Source organism: Hemibagrus wyckioides, linkage group LG11 (assembly GCF_019097595.1).
Source record: "Hemibagrus wyckioides isolate EC202008001 linkage group LG11, SWU_Hwy_1.0, whole genome shotgun sequence".
Lineage (NCBI taxonomy): Eukaryota > Metazoa > Chordata > Actinopteri > Siluriformes > Bagridae > Hemibagrus > Hemibagrus wyckioides.
In genome coordinates, this window is record NC_080720.1 from 15,068,995 (window position 1) to 15,095,523 (window position 26,529).

General features: G+C 39.0%; 1 protein-coding gene across 3 annotated transcripts; it reads right to left on the reverse strand.

Annotated features, from left to right (window-relative positions):
• Window positions 1–1,093: 1,093 nt before the first annotated feature.
• On the reverse strand, window positions 1,094–26,470 carry fancd2 (FA complementation group D2). Of its 3 annotated transcripts, none has more exons than XM_058402397.1 (44): window positions 26,234–26,470; window positions 24,478–24,549; window positions 24,241–24,372; window positions 23,791–23,858; window positions 23,582–23,694; window positions 23,409–23,466; window positions 22,417–22,469; window positions 22,125–22,203; window positions 21,607–21,731; window positions 21,315–21,402; window positions 20,612–20,716; window positions 19,995–20,089; window positions 18,766–18,874; window positions 18,637–18,672; window positions 18,411–18,557; window positions 17,749–17,883; window positions 17,293–17,424; window positions 16,142–16,249; window positions 15,919–16,028; window positions 15,757–15,811; window positions 15,558–15,677; window positions 15,028–15,101; window positions 13,970–14,104; window positions 13,737–13,837; window positions 12,004–12,119; window positions 11,722–11,830; window positions 11,524–11,625; window positions 11,138–11,238; window positions 10,172–10,315; window positions 9,929–10,045; window positions 9,617–9,745; window positions 9,373–9,491; window positions 8,287–8,397; window positions 7,805–7,938; window positions 7,556–7,655; window positions 7,337–7,459; window positions 7,155–7,248; window positions 6,846–6,917; window positions 5,804–5,842; window positions 5,639–5,713; window positions 5,465–5,539; window positions 4,890–5,036; window positions 1,549–1,626; window positions 1,094–1,455 (listed from the first exon to the last, which is right to left on the reverse strand). In XM_058402397.1, exons 2-44 carry the CDS (start codon window positions 24,545–24,547, stop codon window positions 1,375–1,377), a joined length of 4,314 nt encoding a protein of 1,437 aa, XP_058258380.1. In that variant the 5' UTR covers window positions 24,548–24,549; window positions 26,234–26,470; the 3' UTR covers window positions 1,094–1,374. The 3 variants fall into 3 exon arrangements, with proteins under 3 accessions (XP_058258380.1, XP_058258379.1, XP_058258381.1); XM_058402396.1 differs by having other exon boundaries at window positions 24,478–24,552; XM_058402398.1 differs by having other exon boundaries at window positions 23,585–23,694; window positions 24,478–24,552; window positions 26,234–26,469.
• Between the last annotated feature and the right edge of the window lie 59 nt (window positions 26,471–26,529).

The window sequence follows — 26,529 nt, forward strand, 5'->3', positions numbered from 1 at the left end:
CCCTGGAGGAAGCTTATCAGATAAAACCACAGCTGAGTATTAAAGTGTCTGATTTTATTTCTCCTCAGTGAAGGCTTGCCAGTACTTGTGACAAGGCCTGCCAGTACATTGGGACTTGGTTACTGACCTTTGTATGTATTCAGTCTCACATACACTGGCAGTTTATTTAACCATTTATTTAAGCATTTTTTGTTTAAATTTCCTTAAACACTTAAAACTATAGTATATGTATAAATGAACTGAAATTGTTTTTCAAAAGTTTATGCAAAAAAAACCAAATAAATTTTGTTCACCCCATATATTTTTTGCTTTACATTTAATACTATTGCTGTCTGGGACTCTTATCTATACATGTTTAAGTGCACCTGCCTTTAATACAGTACTCAAGTCATTACATTACACGAAGACTTATAAATGTGTTACTAATAAAAGTAATTAAAATGTAGTATAATATAACAAATTCAAGAACCTTTGACTTTGAGTAGTGTATACCTAGACGACATGGCTCCTGAGGAGTTAATAATAATCTAGTTATAATCTAATTTATTTCTAAAGATCACCTGGAATCTAAAACAAATAGGAAATGTTCGGTCATGATACCCAGTGTGCATACCAGTATAACTGTTTTGGGAAAAGTTCGAGAATAAATAAAACTCATGGCTCTGTTAGAACCAAATACATACATAAATATGATGTGCATAAAGCGTCATACTATTCATACTAATGAATAATCATCAGAGGGTGCTTGAACTTTGTAGTCATGTTTAAGTCTCCCTAGCTGTAAAAAGCTTGAGAACTGCTGTTGTGAAGGAGTCTATAGTGGGTCGGTTTGTAGAAGTGAATTAAACATCCAGCAAAACTCTAGAAGGACCACACTAAAAGGAAAATGAACAGCGCTGGTTTTACTCTGTCTAACACAACCTGCTAGAGCACAAATCACAAAATCCCTCTCCTTATACAGCACGTCGAATGACGACTCTTTTTCTTTCTCCAGTAAAACTGTCCAGCTGGGATGTTCATTTGTGACCTAACTCCAGTAGGATTTAATGACATTACACCAGAATATTATTAGATTTAGAACTAGTTATAAATCCATGACAACATTTTTATTGGCAAATTAATATTTATATATGTACATGTCAATATAATGCAATCAGACAAACAAAACAACGATAACAGCAAACAAGAAAACGAGAAGTATTAAAAGTGAAAGCATTTTTCATGCAAAAAGAGCTGAATGGAGTTTACCAGAAGTTTTGTAGTTTTGTAGCAAGTTTATCAGGCTGAAAAATCAGAACACTGAATGTAAAGAGCTTTAGGTCAATAGATCTAAAGTTGACTGTAAATGGACAATACGAGTTGCTTGCCATGTGATCAGTCGGACACATCTGAGTCCTCCTCTTCCTCTTCCTCCTCCTCTTCCCTCCCATTTTCCTTCACCTCACCATCACTTTCCTGAGCCAGAAGTGATACAGAACAAGATATTAGAAATAAAATAATTTATATAAAATACCCAGCAGGTTTTCAAGTGTAGACTAAACAAAGTACCTCGTCTTCATTCCTGTCCTGTTGCTGAGACGACTCTTCATCCTCGTCTTCACTTTCCTGTGAGCGAATCTCTTCACCCTAAAAACATGGACACATTCAATATCATATGTACACAAATATTATGTAAAAATGAAATCGTCCAAATTTAGTCAACTATGTGTATTTGTATGCTGGACAATGGAAAACTGAACTTCTGAACAGATTAATATGCAAACTGCAGATAGATATGCAGACCTGCGGCAGCTACGAGGAGTGTGAATAAGGGAGATGCATTAAATCAGATCAGATTGTTGTCATTGTGCAGTGTGCACATGTAAATGGACAAACAGTACAAAGGCAACGAAATCCAGTGTGTGTGTGTGTCTGTATGTATCTATACACTATATTGGCAAAAGTTTTGAGACACCACTCTAAATCATTGAATACAGGTCTTGTTTTTCAGGGGTTGTGTTTGGCCCCTTAGTTCCAGTGAAAGGAACTCTTAATGCTTCAGCATACCAAGACATTTTAGACAACTTCATGCTCCCAACTTTGTGGGAACAGTTTGGGGATGACCCCTTCCTGCTCCAACATGACTGTACACCAGTGCACAAAGCAAGGTCCATAAAGACATAGATGAATGAGTTTGGTGTGGAGGAACTTGACCGGCCTGAACAGAGTCCTGACCTCAACCCGATAGAACACCTTTGGGATGAATTAGAGCGGAGATTGTGAGCCAGGCCTTCTGGTCCAACATCAGTGCCTGACCTCACAAATGTGCTTCTAGAGGAATGGTCAGAAATTCCCATAAACACACTCCTAAACCTTGTGGAAAGCCTTCCCAGAAGAGTTGATAGCTGCAAAGGGTGGACCAACTCTGTATTAAATTCATATTAATGTAAAGGCAGACATCCCAGTTTTGGCCTGGCTCGCAATCTCCGCTTGAACTCATCCCAATGATGAACATGTCCCAAAACGTTTGGCAACATTAGTGTATATAACACACTATAAAATACTAAAACTAATACTATAAAAATTATAAAACAGTATAGTAAATGTGCAAACTGCAAACACCTCCAGACTCTCCTACCATCCCAACCTCTCCCTTTCCCCAACTAACCTTGGTACACTGTTGTTCTACCTTTGGCATGCTATGCAATTATGAACAGGCCACTGGGGGAATGTAACTCTGCATGTACAAACCTCTGATTTCGAAACTGAAGAGAAGTGGTCATTCACTTATGTGAAGGAAGTGTACAGAATGGGTGTGCTTGGAAAAACCCATTGCTTCATAATTACTTAGCACATAGCAAGCCTATTAGGTACCTTCTAAGAAACTAGCATTCATTTGCCACAGCTAATGGGATTTCAGGTACACATTTATAATACATTAATCCTGAATTGGTTCATCATTAGGAAGATTAGCTGGATAAATACCTTAGCCCACAGATTCAGAATTAAACTGTCAAACCAAATAAAATTGTCCAGTTTCTGGTCATCCTTCACAAAGTTTTTCCTACTGATGGTCTCAGTTTTAACTTTAAAATCACTAATTTAGTACTGCAAATCTGGTCCAGTCAATCAAATCAAAAGTAGCAATCCAAGAGGAGCTAAAAACACAATGATGAGTGCAGTGAGGAATGACTTCTGTCCATCCCCACCCCAGTACCATGTGCATACTTGTAATTATTTACTTTGCTGTCAAAGATAGACACATAACCTCACTAAATGACAGCACTGCTGTTTATGGTTGGTTATCCAAACTGAAATTTAATCCAAAAGACTTCTCATAATACATGACATACATCATAAAAGTCAAGTTTCTTACTGTACGTAGTGCAATCATATAGGGAATAGGGAGATTTGGAATCCAGCCTATGCATTTAGTTTGTTTGGTTCAGTCAGTTCATTTAGTTGCTGCAGTATTTCTCATGCAGAAGGTCAAAATATTATCACGTCCAATAAACAACTATTATTAGAAACAACACTCATAAAACTGCCACATTTTTTGGCAGGATGAATAGATGAATAAAGTTTCTATTTATCTGACCTCTTGGAGAGAAGTGCTCAGCACAAGAGCTCAATTCAGTAGTGTTTGTGTGTCCTGTCTGTGTTGGGGCATGGTCAAGAAGAGCACACCACATTACCGCTTTTTTATTTGGGATAATGATATAAAATTAAGGTGCAAAATCCATCTTATTTTGTCAGACATCTCAGGACAGAATGAGAACTAGCCAGTGTTCAATATATAATAGGAGGATGACCCTTGGATTGGCTTGAATGAGCAGTGGTGTTTTAAGTAGTTAAGACTTCTAATCACTACCAAGTTTCCACTCCTTGAGCACTTAACCTTCACTTGCTCAAGTGTGTCCTGTTTCAACTGTAACTCAATTCGGCTAGTGTCAGCTAAATATGCAGATATAAATATGGTGTTAGAAATATGCTAATGAACATCCACTGTATTGCCAAATTCCTGTTCCAACATGACTGTACACCAGTGCACAAAGCAAGGTCCATAAACACCAGTGCACAGAGTCCTGACCTCAACCCGACAGAACACCTTTGGGATGAATTAGAGTGGAGACTGCAAGCCAGACCTTCTCATCCAAAATCAGTGCCTGAACACACAAATGTGCTTCTAGAGGAATGGTCAAACTTTCCCATAAACACACTCCTAAACCTTGTGGAAAGCCTTCCCAGATGAACTGAAGCTGTTGTAGTTACAAAGAAAGGGCCAACTCCATTTTAAATTCATATGCATGTAAAGGCAGGCATCACAGTTTTGGAATGGCTCACAGTCTCCTCTCAAATTCATCCCATCAGGTTGAGGTCAGGACTCTGTGCAGGCCAGTCAAGTTCCTCCACACCAAACTCTCATCCTTGCTTTGTGCACTGGTGTAGTCATGTTGGAACAGGAAGGGGTCATCCCCAAACTGTTCCCACAAAGTTGGGAGCATGAAATTGTCCAAAATGTCTTGGTATGCTGAAGCATTAAGAGTTCCTTTCACTGGAACTAAGGGGCCAAGCACAACCCCTGAAAAACAACACCTGAATTTGATGATTTGGAGGGGTGTCCCAAAACCATAGCTTTTAAGTGATTCATTTAATAATTAAATTAAACACTATATTGGCAATTAAAAGCATCCCACAAAAACCCTGTGTATAAATGTGCTTATAGTTCAAAATCTAATATTGCCTTTTTGTCATTGTGTCATGATTCTTATGCTATACATCAAGTGGGTAAATTAATATCCCCTCGATCCATGTGCCAACTACTGTATTAATGACTACCTCAACAACTTGCTTCAATAAACTAGATAGAAATAAACACTGATAATTAGTATGTGTCCCACAGGTTTCACCTTCAGATCCCTGTTCTTCAGATTGCCCAGCCAGAACGCCTCCTGGCACTGGTTAAGAGTGAGCATTGCCTTAACACGATACACAAACTGCTCAAGGTGCTTCTTCAGCGCTGGAACGTGGTTGGTCAGGGCTGTGTCCTGCCGGATCTGAGAGCAGAGCAGGGCAACATAATACAGTTAGTGATCTTAGAGATCCAGTTTCCCCAAAAGCATCAAGAAGTTAAGCTCACGGAAATCACCAACTAACATGATCTTTTAGAAGTGATGCTTTTAGGAAACTCTGAACTCAATCACATATAGCTACTGTTCTGTACATGAGCAGATCCTTTTTTATCTCTCAAATTATACAGTGAATGAAAAGATTTGACTTCTGAATACATACTAGAAAAATAGGATTTGTGCAGTGCACATGCATTTCAAGCACTGGTCACTCAGTTTGAGGACTAACCTGATTATTCTTTCATTTGGTGAAAGAAATTAAGGGTATGTCGTACATTATACATGTCTGTGGTTTATGTCTGAAGATCAGAGAGTCTGTGAGATACTGTGCAATACAGAGAAAGGTTTCTTGTTACCTTTGAGTGGCCACACATGTGATGGAGTTGCCTGGTGCTGAGCTGAATGGTCTTCAGTAAACTCTGAACATCCTCCTGAGAGAAATCCAGCAGATTTAAAGGTGTCAGAATTTGCCTAAACCTGGTCAGGTAAACTAAAGTAAAGAATAGCACTGCTGAATAAAGAACTGATACCTTGTGTTTTTTAAAGCTGTAGTCTAGGAGAGGCATGCCGAGCTTAAGGAAGCACTCGAGAAAAAGACGGCCATACTGCAAACAAAACACAGTTCACTGTATCAACAAGGATTGTTTCAATTAACTCCCAAAATGTTGAATTTTTTTTCCATTTGTTCTGCTCACCTTTAAACACACATTGAGCACGGGTCTGCTATCAAAAACCTACAAAGTAAGGGAAAGAAGTTTGTTCTGAATGCAATAGACTGAAGACATACAATACTATACTATACAATACTACACAATAAGAGTGTGTACGCTGTAAAAGACAGTTTTTGCTATGACGTGAATTAAAAATAAACCTCTTGTTCTTTTACTATAACACACTGGGGCCCTGATTTACTATGCTAATATGCTAAATTGTGAGTAAAGGTAATGGGTGTGTTCAGGATGATTTCCAAAGAATTTACAAGACAAAAACAAACAGAAACAAAAACTGGTTTTTGCACAATGCTAACTGTTCACAGTAGCCAAGAGACTCAAACAGACTCCTAGAAAAGTAAACCTTGCCATAAATATCTAATAATGTATCTAAATATCTATAATTCTATCTATAAATCTATAATAATTATAATCATAATAGATTTAATATCTAATAACTATAATAATGAAAAAATTTAAAAATCTTCCATGTAAATGTGTGACAAAAATTTGAGGCTATTTTTTCTGAAAGAGTCTAATATTGTGTAAGAAACATTAGAATAACACCAGAATAAAATAATGGATTTGTTGTTGATGGAAAAGACATTTTTGCCTAAATCGGACTGTTTATATTCCATAATATATTTAGACTCTTTATAGTTGTTGTTCTTTCGGCTGCTCCCTGTTCGGGTTTGCCACAGTGGATCATTTGGTCACACGTTTCAATTTGGCACAGGTTTTATGACGGATGCCCTTCCTGATGCAACCCTCCTATTTTTTCCAGGCTTAGGACCGACACTGAGAGTGAACTCTTCCGTGGCTGGGTTAGCTCCCAGCCCAGGAATCAAACCCAGGCCACGGCAATGTGAGCCTGCCGCTGGACCACCAGGAGGCTCAGACTCTATAGTATCAATACCATAAATATATTTCACCAAAACCAGCACTGAAACAGTTCTTTTCTGATATTGAAACAGAACTGATAAATAAGTGCAACTGAATGGTTAAAAGGCTTAAATGTCACGTGTACCTTGACCATGTTAATGAGAATATGGAAGTCCCGCACAGCCAAGTTCCACACTAGAAGTTTCTCACTCTGAACCTGGAGAGCATCAAGACAATAATCATGATAGTTATACAATTATGCCACGTATGTCTGACTCATACAAACATTCCTAGTTTCATATTTTGCATGTGCAACATGCAAATCATACACACACACACAGACACACCTTTCTGCTGTCTGTTTCCCAGGAGGTATCTTGTGTATATACTTCTGTGTCTGACTCATACAAACATTTCTAGTTGCATATGCAAAATACAAAACAAACACACACACCTCTCTGGTGTCAGTCTGTTTCCCAGGAGGTATCTTTCGTATATATTTCTCCAGCTCTGCCATCATAACTTTATAGTACACCAAGAAAGTCTGCCTGGAAAGTTTAAATAAAAAATAAAAAATATTACTAAGGACTATACCCCATGGACTGAACTGTGACAAACTATGAAAACCTTTGGTACCTGTTGAGTGTGTGCCAGCTACGAGAGCTGGCATCTTTAGCAGCATCTATCAGTTCTGAGATTCCATTTTCTGTTATCTCTTCCACTGCTTTCAGCACATCATTAGCGTGTCCTAAATAAATACTAAAAGTAAATAGGAAGGAGACAGACGGGTCAAAAACCGGTCAAGATTTCAGTTCTGCCATGACCGAACTATCAGCACATTAACATGGTAGGAACCTGAGGAGACTCTGGAGTGCATCGTTGTGTTTGGTCCCACGTTCCTTTGCTCCACTTCCTGTCACCCACTCCTGACACAGGAAATGCTTAGCCAGGGATGCTGGAGGTATGCATTTCATAAGATTAGACAAAAATTCAAGCACAATTCATAATTTAAATAATAAATTTGATTATTAACTTAAAAATTAGTTACAAATATATAAATAAATAAATAAAGCTGCATAAAGTAGTGCATGAAGACTGACACACCGGTGTGTTCCCTGTAAAAGCTGTGGCTGGATCGTCCATATTGACTGAGCACAATCAGCAGCTGTGTCAGGATCAGAGCCGTGTTTAAGCTGGGCACAGTGCTCCGGAAATTCAGCAGGTACTCAAAACTGTGTCTAAACACACACACACACACACGCACACAAAACAAACTCATTGTAGCCATTTAGTAGTGATGAACAGTATACTGAATTAAATAACAGTGATCTACTTAAACCAAAGAAAGGCTTAAATGCAATTTCTATCATGGTCACACAAAACTATAAAAGCCTGATGCATCTGCATGAAATGTTACGTTAAAACTGCTGTACATACACCAGCAGTGACACAAACACCAGGCATACTAGAGCTTTATGTGGTTTATGACTGTAAATCTACTAATGAGCTTGGCAGGACAAACATGTTATTTTTTGGTCATCTGTCTTGTGTGTGTGTGTGTGTGTGTGTGTGTGTGCGTGTTTCACTTTATAAGCTGCTCCAAGGTTAGGTCTGCATCCTTCTCCTTCAGTCGGCTGGCTAGCACACTTAGAGCACTCTTTAACAGCGGCCGATGTTCCGGCTGGGAGAAGCCAGACCTGAGAACACAGCACAGACTCATACACTGCATCAGCTTTAACTTCACAACAACCAAATCCTAACACCAGGAGCTAACAAAAAAAAAACCATCAACAAAAGCACATACTATTCATCTATCCATACATCCATTCTCTACGCAGCTTATCCTGCTATGTCTATGCCAGGAGACATGGGGCACAAGGCAGGGTACAACCTGGACAGGATGCCAGACTATGGCAGAGCTACATACTATTCATTATAATTCAAATATGATCCACAATTATGAAATTTAATAATAATGAAATTCTGAACTGATTCTGAACGTCTTTCATCAGGATTGAAGTTTCCAACATTACCCACAGTGCAGTTTGACTACCTCATAATAGTGCTGCCAGTTAGAACTAGCGCTAACTTCATCTCTACCTAAAGTGAGTGATGCAGCAGGACTTTAGTCCTTTAGTCTATCCAGCTCAAATCAGCTTCTGCTCAAACAGATAACATTCCAGAGCTTCAACTTTCATACTAATACAGTTGTCAACATTATCAGTCTTGTCATCTGGTAGACTGGTAGCTAGCTGAGTAGATTATGTGCTGTAACTGTACTGTAAAGCTACACTGCATTCTGGGACTTTGAGTGTGTGTTGTCTCCATGGCTTCTATTTTAGATTTCTCATTCATATGAGTTTTTCCATTCAGTGTGGCTCACAACTGCTAACTTTGCATGTGCATAATAAACACCAAGACATTTAAATATAAAGACAGTCAATGTGTTTCAGGAAGCAGTTTTTCATTAATACCATCCTGACACCATCTTCTGTGAAATGGATTCAAGGGTAATATGAAGTGTGTTGTGGTTCTGTATGATTGTACCCTGCGATTGTCAGCACTTAATCTTGTGCCCTGAGTCCCCTGGGATATGCTCCAGGTTCCCTGAAACCCTGTGTATGATAAGTGGTAAAGGAAATGGATGGAAGAATGGTGCTGTATGTACTCACCAGCTAAATGTTGTGTGTAAGACCTGTAGCAGGAGCTGATATGCTGAGCACATAAGCTGCTGTACATTCATATCCACACCTAGTGCATCCACCACTCCCTGGTTTTCACTCAGGAAGGTCTGTAGGAACACATATGCACACACAAATACACAAAATTTACATTTACGGCATTTGACTTATCCAGAGTGACTTACAATTTATCTCATTTTATACAATTGAGCAATTGAGGTTTAAGTATTTGTACCTGAAAGTGGTTGTGGCAGTTCTCTAGGTGTGTGCACAGTGTTGCTAGCAGCTCAACACAGCAGGTGGCGATATCTTTGGAGCTTTTCTGCTGCAGGTGAGAGAAGCCCACTGTCCTGTCTGCCTTCACCTGTAAAGTAGCCACTGCAGTTATCACACTGCCCTTGAGCTAAATCTTCCAACCACTCAAAATGCTATAAATGTTAAGGGTGTGTCAGAATTGTAGGAAAGATGGAGTATCTCTCCAGGTTTTGTTAATCAAAAAGTGTAAATACTGAACATTTGTGCATAAAAAAATTGTGTGTGTGTGTACTTTGAGAAATGGGGCTTTTTTGGCTGGAGCAGCAGCCAGACTGAAATCCAGTTTACGCCACATATCCTCCAGCAGAAACACCAACTCAGCAGGACCCAGCTGTACCTCCTCTCTCACCTGCACACAACAGCAGTCAACACTTTATATTATGTTATACATCCTTTACTTTTACTGTATCTTCCATGAAGTGCTGCTTAGTTATGTTATGGTAAACAGAACAGGACAGAAGAGAGGTTTGTTGACCTTGCTGTGGAGCTCGGTGTCCAGCACTGATCGGGAGAGCAGGCCACACTGCAAAACGTTCAGAACCTCCATGTCCAATTCCCTAAAGTATGGCCAGTAGGAGGACAGACTCACCCCTGCTTTGACCTCCTTCTCTGGGGGGTCCTGCCACAACATATAGTTTAACAAATATATGTCTACCAACTAAATAAATGGGTTATCAATAACATCCTTGTAAAACTTCTATAATACTACTTTTTTTCAGACAAAATTGTTTTACATAAAATTTCATTGCTGGCTTATGATAAAAACTTGCTCCCAAGTATGAGAAGCTTTAGTTAAGAAAATTCTGGAAACACTATTGTTAGTGACATTATGTTAATTTTCCAAATGGATTCAAACCTATAATAAGTAAAGCAATATTTAAAAACATCAGATTAGTAAACAAGATTTAATGATAAGATAATGTAATGCTTTAAAATTATAAAAAGATTATTGTAGTTTACTTTAGTCTCCATCCTGTTACTGGTGTAGAGCAGTACTATAGTGTTTTAGTGTTTTCTGAACTAAAGCATTTCCCAAAGTTAGGGCTGAGGAAATATCTAGAAATCACTGTATAGCAGTATAGCAATGTAATGACAGGGTAGAATGGTGGGTAACACCTCTAGGTTTGTGGGCTTGATTCCCACCTGTGCCCTGGGGGTTTTCTCTGGTTTCCTTCCCCAGTCTAAAGACATGTGCTGTCGGCTGACTGACGAATCTAAATTGTCTCTAGTGTGTGAGTGTGTGTGATTGTGCCCTGCAATATACTGGCATCCTGTCCCAAGTTCCCTGGGATAGGTTCCAGGACCCAACAGGATAAGCGGTGTAGAGAAAGGATGGATAGATGGGTAATGTACACAGCAAGCCATAGCATCTGCTAGTGTTTTATAATAGGACAGTACAGTAGGGGTGTGTGTGAGATGCATCAGCAGCATTATCATTTGCCTGTGCCTGAGGTTCATCAGCCTCAGCAGCCTCATCCAATTGCGAGCCGTCTGCTGAAGAGTTCTTACTGGCCGACGCTTTCCTCTTCTTCCCCGTGGACTCTAAAAACACAATGCTGCATTATACAAACCATCACACCCCACATGGTGTAAAAAGACCTGACATTTTTTATTTTGGTTTAAAAATTTACATCACAAAAACCTACAATTTTAACAGCCTTTTTATATCCACTATACCAGATCTTTCCTACCAGATATTTCCTGTTTACTATTTACTACCAGGAGCAAACCATCACTGGACTGAACAGTGAGTCTATACTTCATTAAACAAGAGCATTCAGACAGTGAAAGGCATCGTGGCTGCTCAGACTTGTCTTACATCTTTACCTTTCTTTGCTTTCTTAGCAGGAGCAGCAGATGAAGCAGGTGGCAAAACCTCTGCACTCTCACAGTCAAAGTTAGCCAGAGGAGGCGTGAATCCAGGGCTGGCTGAAACACAAATACCCAGAAACATCTAAAAGTTGTTCAAGATCAAATCAAACATATTTGTTAGTTTGTTTATCCACAATAAATCTGGCTTAGTACCTGCCAAGCATTTCTCCAACAGTGTCTGCAGGTAACTGATGTTCTGAAGGCGAGTTATAACCTTCATCTTCATCTCAGGGTCTTTCAGCTTGCAAAATGCATTTACTACCTAAACACACACACACACACACAATAAAAAGTAAAATGTTTTCTTACTTTGTTACCATGGCAACATAGTAAGGTGAGAGAAGTACAAGAACAAGTTACATCATATGCAGTAAGCTACGGAACAAATTTATATGAAACACTTTTACGTGCTTGTATAAAAATGGGTGCACTGACCTCTCTGAACCAGTTGATGGTGTAGAAGAGTAGAGAGCAGAGGAACTCTCGCTCTGTCTTAGACAGACTCTCTACCTTCTCTACCACCTCCATATCTGTCAGGATCAGAGGACAGCCTGCCACAACACACAAATACTTACAAACTTCATAACTGATACTTCATATACGCCATATATATCAGCTGTTGTGAACAACTGACAGTAACCGTTTGCTTACCCTTTATAGTTTTTGCATTTTTGAATTTTCACAATTTACCTACAGTTTATATAGCCACACAATTTATCTACAGTTTATTTGCTACACAATTTATCTAAATCAAAAACCTAAAATTCCAAAAAATAAAATTCAGCAAGACAACACAGATCCAAAAACGCATGAGAAATGTTACTTCCCACTTCTTTTGGCTTCTCCCCATTTTTCGAGGTTACCACAGCAAACCATCCCAAGCCACACATTCAATTTATTTTATACATGTTTAATGCCACATGCCCTTCCTGATATTGCAACCCTTCCCAATTTATCCAAAAATAAGACACAGGGAATGGACCTTCTTGTTCATCCCCAGTGGCTGGTGTTAGTTCCCAAGCCAGGAACCGAACCAGAGCCACAGCAGTGAGAGCACAGTGCCTGAACACTAGTCCCACATGGACCCTGGGTAATGTAATGTAATGTAATGTAATGTAATGTAATGTAATGTAATATAATAAAAATTTTAAATAAATAACTATAAAACCAGTAATGTAGTAAATGGAGTGCATTTAATATAAAACTGTGATCTGCAGCCACAAATATTGTCAGTCATGTTATAAAAAAGATTCGTCAACCTTCTGACCAAACAGATTAGAGAATTTAACAGTAGTGTGGTATAAATCGAGGTATACAACACACACAGTATTGTTATAGGGAATAAAAAGTAGTTTCTAATTCTGTTTCTATTGTGAGACTATTGTGGGCAGCAATAAAACTGACAATTACTATGTTCTGAAAATCCAATAGCGGCACATACCAAATAAATGGAATACTTTTGTCCAGACAACACTGTGTATTATTTTGTCTTGAGTCTGACTGGTAGACAAAATGTCTGCTTCCTCCTGAAACAATGAGATTGTTGTGCTCTGGCTGCGAAAGGCTACGGATCAAGTGGCAGAGCTGGCAATATCAGCGAAGTGTACCGTTAATCTGGAGAATAAAGCCCTGAGCATTCTACTTGTAATTATTACGGCCACTGGCAGATGTTATCTGACTGTATATAGATGTGGATATCTGAGCGGTTGAGGAAACGTAACCAGATATCAGCACTGCCTGACGCTGACAAATAACCGAAGCTAATTCATAACAGGTAATAACAGACCATGTAGAGAATTGAAACAAACAGAAAATTAAACACACACAACTTTGTTGTAATCTCCTTGTCAAATAATGAGTCCCTTGAGATAGGGATGGAGCCTATCCCAGGAGAGTCGGGGCTTAGGGGGGAAACATATTATAATCGCCTAATGTATAATATTTATTACGTCTGCTCTTTATTTAAAATCAAAAATAAAAATAAAACAGTTATAAGGTCATACTGTTGGTCCACTTGTTGCAACACTTTATTTTACCTTTTCTAAAATGCATTTCTTTAGCCCTTTTTATCTCCCTCCCATCATAATGGAAGATTATGAGCAGCGCAGCTACACATTCCCTGTGAGACTGGATTTGATTATGAGGATTTGTGTTGTGCTGTGCCTGACCTAGAAGAGCATCAATCTCCTCGAGATCACCCTGGTGCTGCTCCTCCTCACACAGCCTCAGCAATCTGAAGAACGAGGACAGACACAGAGGAGATACATGCCTGGAAGAAAGGAGGAAGAGGGGAAAACATGGAAGATAACCTCATTTTCATTTATTTTATTTATTAATATTGTTAGTGAGTCTGTCACTTTTTTATTAAATATGATAGAACAGCGTGTGTGTGTGTGCTCACCTGCCACTGTCCCTGTTGCTGTCTGCTTTGTGCAGCAGATCTTTAGCCATTAGGGGCAGCAGGTTAATGGCTATTCCTCCCTGACTCTCATCTTCATCCAGATTGTACATAGGTGAGGCAGTGAATGGAAATGAGCTGCAACACACAAATGCAGCAACATTAACAACAATAACGCCACAAATTTTAGTCTCTCTCTCTATACGTATATACCAACACCACCCTTTAACACTGAGATTTTCATCATTAAATTAGATACAATACAAAGAAACACCATCCCTTGAGTGGTTTGTCTTGTACCATGCTTTATTTGTTTTCTAAAAATATCACAGTCATAATTTCAGATAAGGACCAGACTGCAACATAAATCTACTACTGATGATTTTAAGGAGCAGAAAATGTTCTAATAATCAATATTCTGGGCTGCTATACTTTTATATGGTGAGAAATTTAAAAGTCAACCAGCAGTCAAAAGTGCTCAGTTTCCTTTTTTTACATTTTATTTTGTTTTGAGTAATTAATCAAGGTTTATAATGGCTTTACTCAGCTTTAGGCTGAAAATGTGCATGTCTTTTCCAAACTGGAAGATTTCTTGAGCTAAACAACAACAATGCTAGCTCTGGACAACACGAGTCTAAATTTATATGAAGTTAGGAAGCCAGTATAGATAAGATGAAGTCACATATGTGGAGAAAAATATCTGACCTGCTAACTAGCTACTCTTAAGAATAAATGAATGATTGATGTATCCTACATATCGTACATGTGTTAGTACTACATGTAAGCAGTCATTATAGGCAGCATATTATTGTTATATGCAATAATTACTCATTACTAATGTAAAACCTCTTACAGAGGTTTACTTTGTGAACCAGAATTCATAATTGACTTTATTTTAATTTGTGGAACTTTAGTACTGTTCAGTGTTATCAGCTGTGCTCCAGTTTCATTCCATCTAACAGCTACCCAACTAGGAGACTAAAGATTTGGATAAAAAAAAATTTAATTCAGCAAAACATAACCTATTTTGTACATAGCCTTGTGTTGTCTGAGGCACCCACCCTGGTATTTCTGGTCCTAGGTCCACGACAAAGTCCTCCTGGAAATCCTCAAGCACACTCTTGCCAATCCATGCCTATCAGAGCACAGAACAGTGTGGAAAAACTACTGAAATTATACTAGGCTTGTACATTGTTTTACATTGTGCTATTTTTATGACATTTTGCACCACTGTGTATACATGCGTGTGTGTGTGTGTGTGTGTGTGTGTGAGACTCACACCACCACAACCACAACCCTCTGCATGTATCATTATCACTTATCATATCACCGACTGTACTGATATCAGACTTTACTTTACTTTATGAGCATTACCTTCCTTTTTATATGAATAATTTATAGTACTGAAGATGTACAATATCTCTCACTATGCCACTTTATGACTGCGTACAATGTTTACATCTTTTTTTATACTGTATATACAAATGAAGCATACGAATTTCACTGTCTATAGGAGCTTAAGCACTCTTTATGCACATGACAAAGAGTAGTTCCTTATATGTAGTGCATGCTGCTGGAAAGAGGCACACACCTGCACCAGTGGGTCCAGTCTGTGGTTGTGCAGAAGATTGGCCAGCTCATCGTAATACAGTGCGGAGGCCTCGGCCGAGCCTTCACTGCATGACTGCACCAACTCTAGTAGCGCTGTCACCTGACATACACACGCTCGCTATAAGTGACCACATGAGCATAAACATAAAAAACACACAAATGTATTTAGTGCTGCTGACCTGTCGATGTGTGTCTTTGGGCAGTGTGCCTCCCTGAGAGCCCTTTGATTGGTTTCTGTAACACATGAAACACACGTGTATCTGTTCAATCTCCTGTAATATAAAACTGAAAATCAAACAAAAACAAAAGGGTATAGATCATGGAGTAGATTATATATTTACCTTCGTGCTGCCATACTCCCCACCATCATAACAGCACCAATAATACCAATGCGTTTGTACTTAGGTACTGTACTGGACAACTGCTTTCGGATCACTATGTGCATATCGTCCTGCAGACAAGTAAGGAAAAATAATGCAATAAGAGTTGGGTGTGGGAAAAGGTACATTATATGCGATTAGAGAAATATAGAAACCCAATTAACTTGCTCTAACAGAAACACACCTGAATATGGCTGCCATGTTGGTCTTGTCCAAATGCCAAACAGCTCAGCACATGGAAAAGACGGCGGATCTGTTGAGGACTCAAGTTGTCCATGTAGTCCAGAATTCCCTGCATCAAAAAAATTTGGAACACAAAGTTTCAGCAGAGGAAATAACTTGGCTTGGATGTACTCACTAACTTACTGCAGATCAAGTGTTACAGCAGGTCATTCTTTCTGCCCAAATATAAACACTAATTCCTAAAGCAGCAACACAGCTTTAACTCCATATTAAACCATGTGGTAGTGTAGTAATTCACACACAGTGTGTGTTAGATTCAGGAACATACAGGTAAACCTGTGAAAACTTAAAATCCCATTGCAAAGCTGTCTCTTGCTGTACGTAACAGTCACCTTGTGGTTAAACATATCGAGAGAAAATTAATGCTAGAATTTAGAATTTATGCCAATGCTGGCAATCAGCAATAAACAATAAAAAAGTACAGTTTGTTTTTAGATTTTTCTTTTTTGATCGTTGTGTGATATTGTTCAAACGTTAATATAAAAATATTTTACTGCTGCAACAACCATTTAGCAGCTTCTTGCCATTACACATGTTCTCTGCTTATATATACACAGGCTTTATCACGGCCACTTGTTTTCTGTTCAGAGCCAAAATGGGTTGCTTGTTAGGGTGTAGATGTATGTGAGTGTGTGGGTGTGTGTATGTGTGTGTGTGTGTGGCCAAAACCACAATAAACATAAGCAGGCAAAAACCGGTTTTGTTTTGCTTTACTTTTAAACAGCTTTCCCAAGCACAACTGAAGAACTGATGAAGAAGCTCATGATTACTGCACTATGACAGACTACTTCCCTGGACAAATACATTTTTAAAAAGTATGGACTCTAGCAACAAATTATAGTCAGATTTAATAATAAACATCAGCTCAAATATTCACGATAAGCTGATTACATTTTCACTAGTTTTACTCCCTGAGATTATATTTCAAAGCAAGGTCAAGGCCATGCAAGGTCATTTTAAGCACCATACAATCAAGCCAAAAAGTCAGATAACTATAGAGAAAAATATTTATCTCTTATTCTAGATTACTAAAACTAAGGTACACTTACTCTTTTGTTTAAGAATGGTAGTGTGTATGGATGTGACTCCTACCTTAACAAAGACAGCGTACTGTGCCATATCTGTGGGCTTCTGGGATACCAACTCACACAGCAGCTCCAGAGCCACGTCCACCTCTCCATTCACACCACTGCACACATGTGTGACCAGGGATCCCACCACTTCCTACAGTCACACAATAATTTTATTTCAAATCATACATTCATCGTTAACTGAATGCTTTATTGTCGGGGTCATGGTGAAATCCAGAGTCTGTCCTGTAAACATCGGGTGTGATGAGGGAATAACATTTAAATGGGAAGCCAATCTATCACACCACACACTCACTTACTCAATCTGACACACACACACACACACGGTCATACACTCGATACACAGTCATTCACTCACACACTCATACACTCACCCACTAACAAACTCACACTCACTCACTGTGTGTCTGTGTGTAAGTCACAGGGACATGTTAGCAGGTGTTCTGAGCTTTATTACCTGTTGGCAGTAGGAGTCGAAAGCAGTGAAGGCCTGTTTGTAAATTTGTCCTCCGAAGGGCACCACACAGCAGTCTGTAGAACGCAGCAGCCCCTGTGCCAAGGAGAGAATGCTGGGAAAATACCCCCGCATCACCTATACAAAAACACAAGAACATACTGTAACTGTGCATGCAGAACCAGAACACCAGAGGGAGCCATCGCCCGAGTATTGACAATCATGAACTTACTTCCGGTGTTACTCGAGTATTTAAGTCGCATGCTACCCTTTGTTCTCTGCGAAGTATCGTTCTCGTTGAGTTACATACCAAGCCTTGTTACATTGTTTCCTAGATTGCTACGTGTATGATCCTTGCCTGTTCCTGTTCGACTAAAAGTTTCAGTTTGCGTTTTGGTTTCGGGTTTCAAGTGTGTTTTGTTTCCCGGTTTTCGAAAATAAAGATCTCCAAAATGGATTCTGATACGCCTGCTGTGGTTAATTATCACCACACAAAAGCAACACAAACACAAGTGCAAAGTTAAAACACACACAAGTATGCAATGACACAAAATCTAAATGACAAAAAGCTAATAAGAATAAAAAGCAGTGCATAGAGTATTCACCGGTATTTAGAAACACTGCACTAAATTCAATTTGCCCTAAAAACAAAAAACGAAGCTGACCTGAGCATAGTCCCTGAAAGTCTTATTCAGTAATGCTTCCTGAATAAGACCACCACGCACTTTAGCCTTCAGCACTCTCTCTGCCCCACGGCGACTCTGGTTAGCATTAGTGGAGTGGAGAATGAGCAAAACCAACACATCAACCACCTGAAACAGAACAGAAAAAAATTACAGAGAAAATAAAACAGGATTGCAATCTAACAAATAAAAAAATGAAAATCTGTACCTTGTGATCTTCTGGTTCAGTGACGTTCTCTATAGCCTAAAGAAAAAATAAAAGCATTACAGTCTAACCCTGTATCACTTATAGGATTTGCAGTACAGTACAGTACAGTAAAGTATTGCCTCTGTTTACCTTCAGCCAGGCTTCAGAGATAGTCTTCTGAAAACGCACAGCTGACTTAATAACCTCTAAGACCAGAGCCACGCTGTCCTTACTGCTGCATGCTGGGTCATTGGAGGACCTGACAGCACATAGATATGAGATAGAAATTTCACACATTTATAGACACATTTCACACATTTATAGACACAATTGTGTAGCTCTAAAGGACCTAGCTGAGGATTAGTTATATTTCAACAAAAGCAGGTACCAATGTGTTTTATTGCTCTTATACCACGGCAATAGAATTACCTTAATGTTGTGAAAGGCCATGATAAATAAATGAGCTACTGAACCATCACCAGACACTCCTTTCCCCAAATCTTAAAGTTAAAAAGGTTTTAAAAACGCAGCTAGTCAATGTTACAGCAAAACTGCAATCTCTGTCCTGAAGACTTTCCTTCAGCAAAGATAAATTTACTTAGATTTACTGTTACAAAGTGTTGACACAGGAGGCTCCTTCCAAAAATGCAGCAATGCTTATGCATAGTTTTTAATCTATTTATGTGGAATATCTGCCATACCTTTATAAACAGTTAGTATGAACATAGTATATTAGAATGAGCATATAATATAATATAATATAATATCATAATATATTATATTACAATATAATATAATATAAGGGTAAGGGGAAGTGGTGGCTCAAGCAGTTAAAGCTCTGAAAGGTCGGAGGTTCGATCCCTAAACCCTCCCTGCTCCAGGGGCGCCGTATCATGGCTGACCCTGCAATCTGACCCCGGCTTCCTAATAAGCTGGGATATGTGATTAGGGCTCAAGTGGTTAAGGCTGTGGGTTGTTGTTGATCAGAGGATCGGGGTTCAAGCCCCAGCACCACCAAGCTCCACTGGCAATTGAGCAAGGCCCTTAACCCTGTCTCCTCCAGGGGCGCTGTATCATAGCTGCCCCTGCGCTCTGACCCCAACCTCCTTAGCTGGGATATACATAGAAAAGTGCTGTAATGTATTTGTGGTGATAATAAAGGCTTCATGCCCTCAGTTCTTCTATAATATGATATAATGAAAGCTGTCCTGTTGTAAAATGATTAGAAAATTAATCAAGATCTTCTGACCAATCAGAATTTAGCAATGCTGTTGTATAAACAAATATTAATAATAAGGATTAAATGACAGATTAAGGATATCTGTGTTCAGTAAATGCAAAAGAGGGTAAGACCTTCCACAAGGTAAAGTCCTACTTACCCTTTCTTCTTTTTGCTCTTTTCAAGGCTCTGAGAGGCCTGTAGCACTGACGCACACTGCTCCAACTCCAGCTTCTTTCGTAAATCACACACCACCTACACACACACACACACACACACACACAGTGCAGTAGATTTTAATACATGATTATTACCTCAAAAGTAGAGTAAAAAATTACTCTTAAGCTACACTCACACATACAATAATTTTAGTCACCAGTAAACATGTCTACTACTGGTTGCTGTAGTAATAATGTTTATCAGTGAATGGTGCAACTTGCATTAAATTTAACAAGTCAGTTTTTTGCCCATAAAATGAAACATTCAGGAGGGAGAGCATTTAAATATAAAATTCAGCAATGTATTTTTGCAGCATGTCATAAGAACTCTCAGTGAAAATGAATGGTCTCTGATCTCTTGCTGCAAGATGCTGTGAACTAAAATTATTCTGTGACCTAATGAACTAGTATCAGGACGAATTTGTCTGTCAAGTGCTATAAACGTAAATAAAGTAGTGTTTGTTACATACATGGATACTTCCTGCACTGATGAAAATAAGTGTTGTAAAGTAATTGCCACTTAATTTGCCAATTCAAAAACATGCTCAGAAGCTCAGACCTCATTAGCATCAGAAGCAGAGATGGAGTGTAAGATGAACTTCACAACAACCGGGAGATCCTCCAGCTGCACTGCGGCAACAGTCGCCATGACAGCACCCCGGACCTGAGACAACAAAACAGAAACAGAGAGAAGGATGAGAACCGGAAGATCAGCGTATCTAGTAAACAGAGCGTGCAGATTATATTAACACTGATACCTTTACATTTTAAAGCAGCACTAGATATAAGACAAAAAAAAGAAACTCTCAATTTCTTAAATATGCATGGAATTAATCTATAATTATTTTTGACAGATTTGTCTCTTGAGCGTTAAAGAGAAACTGTATATTTTAACATGCACTTTATGAGTAGAGAAATTTTCAGCCCTGAGAATTTCTGGAGAAGCTGAGAGAACAGTTATTATGTAAATGATAACAGGAACTTGTCTTATGGATTTGCCACAACATTAAATTTAACAATAGAGTAGATTTTTTTGCATGGAATTCATTAATAAATAAAAAAAATAATAATGAATTGTTTGTAAATTGCTATAGTATAAGAGGAATAAAACACTGTGTGATATGCTGCTAATCAATTTCAGAGTGATTAAAGCATCATATCACCCTGTCATTGATTCATTTCATATAACAACACATGCCTGGCATACTGTGTTCTAGACAAAGAAGTGCACATATGTGTGTTTGCAATAGGGAGGTATATACCTCAGACAGTAATGAGGAGCTGAGGTTGAGGCTGGACAGAGCATCCAGGATGGGTACAGTTAGCTGGGTGTTCTGCTGGAGTAAGGCACTGTGAAGAGAGATTGGGGAAAATACCTGTCACCAACTTTCATTATCATTATGAGATCAACTTAAGTATATGTCAGAGGTTTCTTAAATGACGTTCTTAAACGTCGATGCAACGACAAGCCGACAAGCCCTAATTATGCTCACTGTCTAGGCAAAACATAAGAGATACGGGCTAACAATGAGCCTGTGAAATCCGAATGCTTACTTCAGCTCCCTGGCCATGTCTCCATGCTGCGAGTCCTCCAGTATTTCAGGTAAACTGGTGATGATGTCACGCTGGATCTCAATAGGAGCTACAGACACCAGCTGCATCAGCTTACTGCCCAAATCCTGAACACACATCAACAACACATGACTCAGTCTACTGGGCTATTTAATTAGATATTTAATTTCCTGACCTGTTTTGGGGCTATATTGTATGCGTTTCAGTTTTTAACCAGTTTAATGGAGATCATTTATCATCCAGGACTTACTAAAATTAAAAAGAGCAACTCTTATCTCCATTATATAATTGATTATGTTTCCATTACTGCAGGTCATGTTTTATTTCTTACTTATAATAGAGGCAGTTGTATTGAAAAACTTCCCCAAAGCTCTCATAAATAGAAGGTGGATTTTAGAAAGCTGCAATAGCTCTAATTCTGTTTTGCTTACACCAAGTTGTGTACATGTGCAGTGAACCTGTGCTGATACTTAACACAGCACTGCAGATATTATACATACCTTGCAATCCACAATGCGATCAAGCCACTTTAGCTGATTAATGATGAGGTGTGGAATATTCAGGCCATCCTCTCCAACACTGAAACCCACACACTACAGTTATCACTGATGAAGACAGTGCTACATTTGTGCACCAGCCAGACCACATCGATCATTTATATCTGATTATCTCAGCTAATAGGCCACTCTATGGTCATCTGCATAATACAAGCATGCACTAATTGGAATCTATCCTAGTTAGATATTATACAGGAATAGAAATGAAATTTGTGATGATTTGACCAATGCTTACCCCTCAAACATGAACTCTGGAAGCTTCTCAAACAGTGTATTTATGACCAGGGTCTACAAAACAAAGCTGTCATTACCATTAATCCTTTAGTCCTTGCCATCAAACTGATTACGAATAGATGAATTTTTTTTTAAACGATGCAGGAGTCACATTTTTCTTATTCTCATTACTTCAATAAAGGAAATTGGTCTCAGCTATTGATTCCACTGTTGGGTTTGGATCAATCACATCTGACCTAACTATGTACAAGTATGTACTCTTTTTGCGAAGAACGATTCATACTTTTGAGTGTGTAGCAAAAGAGTATGCAAATACTGGGACAAACTAACACGCCATGTAATGGAGGAGAAGGTTCTTGCCCAGTCATGCACATTTTACACAGTCCCATGTTAAATATCACCAAAGCAGTCACAAAATTCCTCCTCATGCATGGAGTTGTGGGAAATATTGGTTGAAAAAGTGTCTAAGAATCAAAAAAAAAATCTACCAAAAACAACAACTACACAGGACTTTGGACAGAATAATTCTAATCACAGACAATATTTATAGAAGGTGAACTGGGATGCAACATAGCTATTTGAGATGGCGGGAGAACACTGGGGATCTCACAAAGTGGTGGCTCAGTGTTAAGACTCAGGGTGACTGATCAGAGGGTCGGGATTCAAACTCTACTGATGCCAAGCTGCCACAGTTGGGCCCCAAAGCAAGGCCCTTAACCCTCTCTGCTCCAGGGACACCATAGCATGACCAACCCTGCACTCCGACACCTCATAACAAGTCGGGATATATGGAAAAATATTTCATATGTAACATACTGTATATGTGACAAATAATATACACAATGATCTATACTGTCACTATACTAGTGATCCTGCCATTTTAACTAAAGGCCTGTTTGGCAGCTTCTTGGCCATTAAAAGCACATAATTTCACATAGACAGTTTTTAAATATTTAAAATGTTCAGGATAATATAAAAAAACCTCCTCCTTGCCTGTAGCATCTCAACACCCAGAAGCATCCGCACCAGGCTCTCCTGAAATGAACTTGAACTGAAGTGGCAGAAACATGTAAACAAATTCATATACGCATCGGTGACTATGCAAATGCTATGTTACCATACAGTATGATTGTGTCTACACAATTCCCATATTGCTTTTCACTCACTACCTGGTGTCTCCCTCGCTTGCACAACGTGGCACACATGGAAGCAGGCAGTTCCTAAATCTCTCAGGGTCTTCAGCATGTGACTCCAGGCCAGATATAAACTCCTGAATGATCTGACAGAGGATTAAATATACAAGCACATCAACACACACACACACACACACAATGTTGATTCAATACTATAGAAGCTAAAGTCTTCGATCACTCACATTGGGATATCTGGGATTCTTTCTCATGTTCTGCTGTAGTCTCTTCTGAAACACAGCTTGATCCACAGCTATTTAACATTTTGAAAAAGTACACTGTTATAAACGATTCACTGAGAGATCATTTCTATCATACAGGTCGGCTGAAGCTCATAGAAAAATCCCGAGTTGAAGTGGTGTGTTAGTGTGAAATGTGCACTATGGGACACAATACACTCTATAAATAGCCATTATTTTTCCATATACATAAATATAAAAATGAAACAGCTAGAAAAAGGCTATGACTTCTATATGTGCATGTACAGAGATCACACCAGTACATTGCCTCAATCAGTGCAGTGCAAAAATTACTGTGCAACAGACAGTTTAGTGGAGAGAGCTGAATGCTGGCAGCAGGAGAGAGAAAAGATCATAATACTCTAGAGATGATCTTTACATCTAGAAACAGCTTACCGATCTCATTGGCCATGTTGCCTTGTCTCAAAATGACACCTGATTCCTGAAGCATGTGACCAAAAACAGAATCAGGAACGCTAGCAGAAAGGGATTTTGCAGGCCGTCCAGCTGACTTGCTTTTCTTTGATTCTGGTTAAATACAGATTAATTTTAACCTTTTCTTTGATTGAGCAAAAAAAGAGAGATATTATTATAAATGAAATGCATTCCATACAATAATATCCTGCAACTTACTGGGAACATCCCGTGAAACTGAATCGTCCTCAAGTGAAACAGATGATGATCTTTTCTTCTTGCGCATCATTGCTACTGACAGGGTATTCACATGGGGTATAAACATAAGTATTATCATTATCATTATCAAGTATTACCACTATTTTTATAACTCGGAATTGTGAAAACATTTTTTCAGGTCTAGCAACCCATTTGGAAACCCTTTACTCACATTTCCCCTAAAACTAACACACAATGTACACTGATCCGCCATAACATAATGACCACTGACAGGTGAAGTGAATAACACTGATTATCTCCTCATATCACGTAAGGATTTGAGCGAATTTGACAAGGGCCAAATTGTGATGGCTAGACAACTGGATCAGAGCATCTCCAAAACTGCAGCTCTTGTGGGGTGTCCCCGGTCTGCAGTGGTCAGTATCTATCAAAAGTGGTCCAAGGAAGGAACAGCGGTGAACCAGTGACAGGGTCATGGACGGCCAAGGCTCATTGATGCACAGTCTGGCCCGTGTGGTCCGATCTAACAGACGAGCTACTGTTGCTTAAATTGCTGAAGAAGTTAATGCTGGTTCTAATAGAAAGGGGTCAGAATACACAGTGCATGATGGGTCAGGGCTGTTTTGGTGGCAAAAGGGGGACCAACACAATATTAGGCAGGTTGTCATAATCTTATGCCTGATCGGTGTACTGCCAAAAGTTTTTGGACACCTGACCATCACTCCCTTATGCTTACTGAACATCCAAATCAAGATGTAGTCCCGGTTTTATTGTTAGAATCTTCTTCTTCTTTCAGCTTTTCCCTTCAGGGGTCGCCACAGCGAATCATCTCTCTCCACCTATCCCTATCTTCTGCATCCTCAACACTTGCACCCACTAGCTTCATATCCTCATTTATTACATCCATATACCTCCTCTTTGGCCTTCCTCTTTTCCTCCTGCCTGGCAGCTCCATGTCCAGCACTGTCCTACCAATATAGTCACTCTCCCTCCTCTGGACATGTCCAAACCATCTTAACCTGGCCTCTCTAACTTTGTCCCCCAAACATCCAACATGAGCTGTCCCTCTGATGTACTCGTTCCTAATCCTGTCCAACCTTGTCACTCCCAAAGAGAACCTCAACATCTTCAGCTCTGCTACCTCCAGCTCTGACTCCTGTCTCTTCCTCAGTGACACTGCCTCTAAACCATACAGCATGGCTGAGCATTAGTGAGGTCAGTTAGTGAGGCTGAGTGATGAAGCCTGAGGTGAACAAGCCTGAAAACCAAAGGTCAACTGGAACACGTTTTCGTCTCTTGGTTTCCATTAATTTTAAGTTCCAGTGGGATTTATTCTTGTAGTGTACATTTCCCAAATCCAAATCAAACCCTAACACATACTAAATTCCAAATAAACCCATAAAAAACTCAAATAAAGGCTAAATTCACTCATAAAAAAACCCAACTAAAACATTAAACATTTCCTAAATCCTACATATATCCCCAAATACATCTTAAATCCTAAAAGAACCCCAAACTACACCCTAAAAATGTTACTATCGACATCCAAGTTAGCTAAGTGGAGTGCTATATACATTAGCTGCCATTAGAAATAAACGTATTTGACTAGCGCGCTAGTTCATTCAGTGTTATCAGGCTGAACCCAGCTAGCTATGAAGGACAGAAGTCAACTTGACTGTAATACACAAAAAAGTCAGCTCACACTGGGAGTAACAAGGTAGTTACATTCAGAAAAAAAATAATTAATACAACTCACGTAATAAACTGGATTATTTTAAACAGGATTATTCTTCTTCAGGTGTGCTAAAAACTAAGTCGCGTTTTTCAGGACAGATTCCCGCTCCAATGGTTCATAAATCTTTAAGGGACCGTCGTAATTTTATCAAATCGAGTGAAAAACATAATTAACAGGAATCTTGCTTCCTTTTACATTTATTTCTCATTGTTTGCATCTTTGAGTGATTAGAGGGAAAAAAAATCTTGCGTATGTTTTAGATAACTGCGCGTTAATTTCAACACAGATTATTGCTTTCCTGAACGTACCATAACATT